At 32.7% G+C, this 7,730-nt stretch overlaps 1 protein-coding gene across 1 annotated transcript; it reads right to left on the bottom strand.

Moving 5' to 3' along the window:
• Positions 1-5,399: 5,399 nt before the first annotated feature.
• On the bottom strand, positions 5,400-6,354 carry LOC132171485 (germin-like protein subfamily 1 member 13). The gene is made up of 2 exons (XM_059582807.2): positions 6,174-6,354; positions 5,400-6,065 (listed from the first exon to the last, which is right to left on the bottom strand). Exons 1-2 carry the CDS (start codon positions 6,298-6,300, stop codon positions 5,518-5,520), a joined length of 675 nt encoding a protein of 224 aa, XP_059438790.1. The 5' UTR covers positions 6,301-6,354; the 3' UTR covers positions 5,400-5,517.
• Between the last annotated feature and the right edge of the window lie 1,376 nt (positions 6,355-7,730).

Raw genomic sequence — 7,730 nt, forward strand, 5'->3', positions numbered from 1 at the left:
GACCGACCATAAATCTTCATGGGTTATATATATATATATATATATATATATATATATATATATGTGTGTGTGTGTGTCCCTTCCGAGTCTTTTGTTTTTGCTACCTTTTAGGTCTAAGTTTTCTTGTTATTTTTTTAAGGGAAAAGTCCACGTACCCCCCTCAAACTACAACCTAATTAATAATGTTTAATTTCCCAAAACTTTCAATTATGACAATGTCCCCCCAAACTACCGAAACAATGTCAATGTCTCCCAATGACGAAACTACCACTAGTAAAATTTAAACAAAAACAAAAACAAAAACAAAAACCAAAAAAAAAAAAAACAATGAGTGAAATAAAATTTAAAAATAATAATAAAAAAAAATCCTTCTTATAAGAAAAAAATAAAAAAAAATTCGATTTTTTTTTTATAAAAATTGAAAATTTTCGTTTTTTATTTTTATTTTATAATATTTTAAATAAAATTTTCCGTTCAAAAAAATAATAAAAAAATCGTTTAAAAAAATAAAAAATTCCGTTTCTTAAAAAAAATCGTTTTTTTTTTTTAAATAAAAATTTTTCGTTTTAAAAAATAACAAACTTAAGAAAAAATCGGTTTTAAAAAAAAATTTAAAATTTAAAATGTTCGTTTTTAAAAAAAATTAATTTTTATTTTTATTTTTTAAAATTTATAGGGGTATTTTTGTCTTATTGAGAAATATGTATGAGCATTTTTATCTTTTTGCTAGTCTTATTTAGAAATATGTATGGGCATTTTTTAAAAATTAAATTGAATATAAATTTCCTGACATGTCAAATATTGACACGTCAGGAAAGCCTGACGTGTTGAATGTAACACGTCAATAAATATTGACGTGTCATATTCTACACGTCAAAAAAAAATTGTTGACGTGCCACTTTTGGCACGTCAATAATTACTGACGTGGCAAAATTTGGTTACTATTTGCCACATAAGTAACCATCTTGTTTTTTGCAGTGAATGTTTTGATGGTTTGGAGGGACATTGTCACAATTGAAAGTTTTGAAGGACATTATCAATTAGGTGGTAGTTTGATAGAGTACGTGAACTTTAGGGTTGTTTTAATTATAATAAGGATAAATTCCGTACGGACAACTACCCACACAAGGTATTGAAACTTTTTGAAGACTTGTTCTTTCCTTCGACTCTGATGAATATGAATGCTTTGTGTTCATACATACAATAGCTCAGTCAATAATAAATTTTGATATTATAATAATAAATAATATTAAATCAATGATTTTTATTTTTTAACAAGAGATAATCTAAAAGTAGACAACTAAGACAAGCAATGCTACATCAGCATAGTAGCATAGTGGGATAGTAGTATATTATACAACATTACTCTTTTATTTTATCATGTAGCCTTATAGAAAAGAGTATTAATGTTATAAATCATATTTTTATCTCGTAATTAATCTGTAAAATTGCCGCATTAGTTCCAAACAACGATTAAAATGGATGTATTCCCAATATAGCTTCAATACATGGGCTACTTGGGAGATCAGTCTTTAGATGCTAGCAACACAACAGGGGCTTCACCAAAAGCAGCAGAAGACGAGAGATATGTAGTGGCAACATGAATAATTTTACCATTAGAGAATTTAAGAACTACAACTACAACTGAGAGACCAATCTTAAGCACAACAGCAAAGCACAACAGTGAAACAAGCACTGAAAGGAGACTGAATCTAAGCCAAAAATAAAGTCTCCACCTAATAATAATACAACACAAGAGCAGGAAGACTAGATCTAAGGCCTACACAAAATAACAAAAATACAAAAGAAAAAAAAAAAGAAACCCGACAACTAGTAACATTGTCGAAGCGGGAGAGGCAGGTGGAGATGGTGGAAAAGCAACCAGAGAAGCCCGCTTACCGGGGCATAAGTGGTACGCCCCTGCAAGTGAACATCTGTAGGCGGTGAGGGAAACGACAATGAGATGATGGGAGGCCAATGAGGACATTGGGTTGGAGCGTGGAGACTGAAGTGGTCTTTTTGTGTACAAAAATATCAATAATAAAATTACCACTCGCAATAGGACAAATCCTTGTAGGATATGACTATATAGAGGGTATCATACCTCAAGGATTGCATGGATATTGTTATCAAGCTTTTTAAGATTAAATATAACTCAATTTAAAAGATGATTGATTTGATTTTTGGTTATAATTAAATGCATAAAAGTAAAGATAGTAGGGATGAGAGAGACTAGGGGGTTGATTTTACCACAAACCGCATAACAATAGTCAATCATAAATTAATAAGAAAAATTCATACTATGGTCTCACTCGAGTAGTCAAGAAAAAATCATCATTAAGAAAATAAGTATAATCCATCTTTGGTTGGCACGGCCGTCTACCTAACTACTAAGATGCGATACGATCCGTCTTCCTTAAGTATATAATATCTAATTCCTTAATAGGCGACACACAATCAAGGGATAAGTATAACCCATCTTCGGTTGGTACAAAATGTCTACCTAAATTACACTAAACCAGGGTGTAGTACAATCCGTCTTCGCTATGCATGGCTTATCAAATTCTATTGATCATGTGTCAGTTGAAACCATTGCATAACAATTATTTATATAATCACAGAAAATATGAAGGATTGAGTTCAATCAATATAAAAGACTTTATAAGACAAGAGAAGAATTTCATAAAGATTGAATATAAACATTAAGATCAATTTTCACAATTATACAACCATCATGCATCAACGCCCTATTATAGAATTAGTTGCTCATACTGGTGCTGGAATGACCTCATGCTGTGTTCATCTTCTCTTAAACTCTTTAGGCCTCCAAGAAGATATTTTATGTCCAATCTAAGCACCAGCTTCTCTTAAAGGCTTAGAGCCACTATTTATAGGGTGTAAAACAAATCTTAAAAGCCTTAAGAATCCTAGAAAAACATTCAGTCTCCCAATCAGATTGGGAGACCTAAAAAAGCTTTCTTTATTAATTTCAGTATCTTCCAGACTTTTCAGCATGAGTGTGCTCGAGCCCACTTGTGGTGCGCTTGATCACACCTATGTATGTGGGCTGATGTGCACTCGATCCCACTTATGATGCGCTCGAGCTCGCTTACGAACGTGGATTGATTTGCACTCTTATATTATGAAACGATTTTGACATAGCAAATGTTCGAATTAGGAAATTTGTATTTCGCAATAATTTGTAGTATTTTGAGTTAGCTTTCTACTGTTACTAGTTTCACATCAATTCGATACTCGAGAAGAAAGTTATGGTCAAAATAATGAGACATGTGCTGGGTCTTCCCAGAGCGTGCTTTTTAAACCCAAAATCAATGGAATTTCTTGTATCTTTATTAAAAACCTGAAAACACTAAAACAATACAAAACAAAACAAAATGATAAGGAATTAATATATGTGAGTTAAGGAGCTTGAATGTACAACATTCAGCACTTATCAAAGACGTGGATCAACTTGAGGAAAGCAGATCGGGTTTTTTTTTAAAAAAAACATCTACGAACAATGGTAGGTCCGGGTTGCAAAGGTGGAGGACAACGAATGTCAGTCAGTGGGAGATGCAGGTGGAGATGGTGGAGAAGCAACCAGAGAAACCCGCTGATCAGGGCGTAAGTTGTATGCGCCAGCGCGTGCAGCATACAACTTATTGAGAATGAGTAATTGAGCGAGTATTAAATAATTCTCATATTCTCTTTAATGAGCTCGGGTTCCAACTAAGCTTAACCGAGCGAGTATTGAATGGGTTGTCGCACAAACTGGTTTATTTACAGCCCTATCACCAACCCTATTGAATGAGTAATGTCCCAGGTAGACCATACAGTTTGAACTATTACATAATTCTCATATTACAAGCATATATTATATTTATATTGCATCCATGATAAACTGTTACCTTACAATGCTTCATGTCATTTATAAAACAACTGGGTTCATCATTTAATGATGTATACGTCATGCGCATTTTTACTCACTAAATCTTCGGACTTATTCTTGTAATCATTTTCCTCTATATGTATATATGTGCTGTTATAGTTAGTCTAGTAGAAAATGCATCCGATAAACCATTTGGTGGTTGTAAGGGATTTGATCAAGGTAATTTTTTTAGGATTTGGACCTTGTTCTGCCTAGGTTCTGCAAATGATGAGATCCCTGAATCTTGTCTTTCACGGAATAAGACTAGAAGGCGAACCATGGAGTCAATTACCCGTTAATTAATTTAACTAGGATGTTACACTAGTGCTCCAAGATATTAACTATAAAATAATTAATGGTCAATACTCGTTAACAAATGAGTATCACATTCTTATTTTTTGGTAGCCGAATGAGCAATTGCCACGATGTGGATCTCAATAGACCGAATGAATCTTGGATATAATAAAGACTAGTAAATAAAATTTTCTTTTACTTAGATTTATGGTTATGTATAGGACATAATTATCTCTTGCTATGCAGCTAAGCTTTTAAAAAGAAAGAGAAATGTTTGTTTTCATTCTCTTACACATTTTTTTTTTTCAATTTCTGTACAAAAAATGTGCAAATTTGCCATTAAATTTATAGGAGCCATATGTAGGTCTCACATATCTAATGATATATTTACAAAAAAGATGGTCAAAAGTTGTACAAAACACATCGAACACATCTCAAAAATAAATAAATTTATATAGCTCCATCCCTTTTTTAAGATTTGAGAAGATGACGTTAGTGTAGAAATTATATATCAAAATTTTAGAAATTCTTGATGAGGCCCATGGTCCATCTTCATTACAGAATTTTACCATTTTGAATATTTGTATACATATTAAAACGTAAGAATCATTCTTCATGATGTATGTGGATGGGCTTTTCCTAGAATTCATGATATATGCTTTCTAATAATTTCTTCACTCATTGATGTAAACTAGGTCTCAATTTGTATATTTTTTTCTATGGTTCAAAGATATATAGTACCAAAGATTGGATTCTCATTTGACAGTTTATTGAAAAAGAATGGCGACAATTATTTTCTGCATTTAAACATAATGTGGAACCGCGGGTTCGTATTGGTGTATAATATCATTTTCTTGATGTGATTTATTTGTTAATGTATTTTGGGAGAATTCTTTTGTTTTTGAGTTTAAAAAAACGTTTTGAAGTGACATAAAAATGAAAATATTTTAGTGTTCCGAAAAATGTTTTATGTTTGATTATTTGCTAATATTTTTATTTTGAGAAGAGAGAATGAAATATTGATAACAAAAATTTTAACCAATGGGCATGAGCTCAAAGATGGCGGATTGGTTAATATTTAAAAAATTAGAAATAAGCTCCATATATATCATGTGTTTATTTGCGATATATATATATATATAGAGAGAGAGAGAGAGAGAGAGAGATGCTCAATAACTGAATAACTGAATAACGTCAACATTATTTTATACTCCAACTACACTTAGAGAGCGTTACATAAGAACCTTTTATTTTAATATTGTTATGAAGGGTTGATAACCGTTTCACAAGTTCTTCTAATTTTTGTATTCGAACTTTTTCTGAAGCTCTTCAACAATATTCTTGTCAAGTTGGAAGGCCTTGGCGAGAACATCAGAATTGATGGGAGGATCAGATCCAAAAACAGCGTCCGCAATCGTGATGACACCTGCATTCTGACTACTCAAAGCAGCAAAAGCTAGAGCATTGGAGTGTCCCACGTTAAACTGGAAGTGAATAAGACCAATTGGGAACACAAAGACATCTCCCTTGTTTAGAACTTTGGTGAAAAGGCGGTTCTCCATGTTGGATGTGACAAAACCAACTAAGAGAGAACCTTCAACGACTACTAGAATCTCAGTGCCACGAGGGTGAATGTGGGGGGGGTTTTGGCCATATGGTGCATAGTCAATACGAACTAAGGATATGCCTAGAGTGTTGAGGCCTTTTATTTGGTCCACATTTACGGTAGTGACATTCGACCCAACTTTATTATCTGTATTTCCAGGATTTTGGAGCCCTTCGAAAAAGAAATCATTGGCATTGGAATCCTTCAAATCCTTGCAGAATTTCCCATTCACAAACACTGCAGGAAGCAATAGATTGCAAGATAGCATAAAAGACTAAGAAACCAAGAAAGATATATAGTAATGCTTCTAAGCAGAAAGTAATGAACATATATATATATATATACCTGCAGACTTGGGGTCATCAATTGCAACACAAATGTCCTGAAGAGGGCTGGGATCGAAGGCAGAGACAAAGGAGGATGCAAGTGACAAGAGAGCAACAATTGCAAGGAAATGGACTCCTTTCATCATATCCAAGTACACTCTGTGCTTTACTTCTCTTCTATGATATTGCTTTGGGGATAGGTACTTAGAAATATTGAATGGGAAACATGTGTATTTATAGATAATCGATATATACGGAAAGGGTCAAGATTGGGCCTGCTACACCAAGTCTTGAGTGGTTATGGATTGAATATAAAAATTGTACCAAGTTTCTTCAACAACTAATGCAGACTTTTTAACCACGTTTTGGTTGCTTCTTCTTTGTTCTTAATTGATTCCTTCAATGCCGTAACATATTTGTAAGAGGTGATTAATTTGGTCAATTAAAAACCAAATTGAAGCACCGAATTAAAATCCACTCTAAAACCGTGGATGATGCGTAGGAGTCCAGATGGTGTAATTCTATAAGTTACTTTGATGTCATTCTAAAAATGAGGTGGCTTAGTTACAATTTGATCAAAATTCAATAATAATCAATCATAAGGCTGTCCCCAAGAGGTAGCTCAATCGGCTGGGACCACGCCTAATGAAGCGTAGGTCACTTGTTCGAATCCCCCTCTCCCCTCTTGTGCGGACATGTTAAAAAAAAAAAAAAAAAATCAATCATAAGGCCAATGGTGATTTTGAAAGTCACATTATTTTTTTAGTGACATAATAGGGATACAAAGGTGACTTCTAGTATTACTCGTCTGGGCGTAGTGAATTCACACGAGTAATTCTATAAGTCACTTTTGTGTCACTCTATGAATACGGTGTCTTTTAAAATCACCATTTGATCAAAATTCAATAATGATAAATCACAAACTCAACGATAATTTTATAAACCACATCATTTTCAAAGTGATATAAGATGAATATAAAAGTGACTTGTAACCTTATTCAATCCATACACGTCGGGCTTATTATCGTTTGAAAATAATAGAATGACGTATGAGTTATGCATTAGAGAGAGCGTAGTTTTGATGACAAGCATTGACGAATGGAAGTAGCATATATAAAGACTTGGAATAGTAGTAGGTAGTGGAAATTAATGAAAAGTATTCATTCTTATCCAAACAAAATACGCCCATTTTCCTTGCCTATCTCTTTAGGAATTTGAAATCAAGATTGCTTGGATTTAAACGAAAAAATACTACACAAATTTTGAAATGTTCGTTCTTTTATGTTGTAGTAAAAATTATCATTGAATAAAATTATAAATAAAAATATATGTAGTATTTAATGGTGATTCACTGCCACGTAAGATAATGCACATTTAAAAATAGATAAATGTTATAGGTCAATTTTTTTTCTTCATATTTAGCCTATTTCATCTTACAAATCAATCATTGGATTTATGGACTTATGTGGACTTCACATAAGTCAGCAGTGGACTCCACAAATCTAATAATTGATCTATTAAATTTGTAAGAAAATATGGGTCAAATATAAAGAACTTACTGACCCTTCGCATTTCT

The sequence above is a fragment of the Corylus avellana genome, chromosome 1, assembly GCF_965113065.1.
Source record: "Corylus avellana chromosome 1, dhCorAvel1.hap1.2, whole genome shotgun sequence".
Classification (NCBI taxonomy): domain Eukaryota; kingdom Viridiplantae; phylum Streptophyta; class Magnoliopsida; order Fagales; family Betulaceae; genus Corylus; species Corylus avellana.

Bases quoted from the DNA above. Each gene is read 5' to 3' on its own strand.
- LOC132171485 (XM_059582807.2), bottom strand. From the start codon at position 6,300: ATGATGAAAGGAGTCCATTTCCTTGCAATTGTTGCTCTCTTGTCACTT. The intron at 6,066-6,173 runs GTATATATATAT...TGCTTCCTGCAG, and splicing joins TGATGACCCCAAGTCTGCAG to TGTTTGTGAATGGGAAATTC.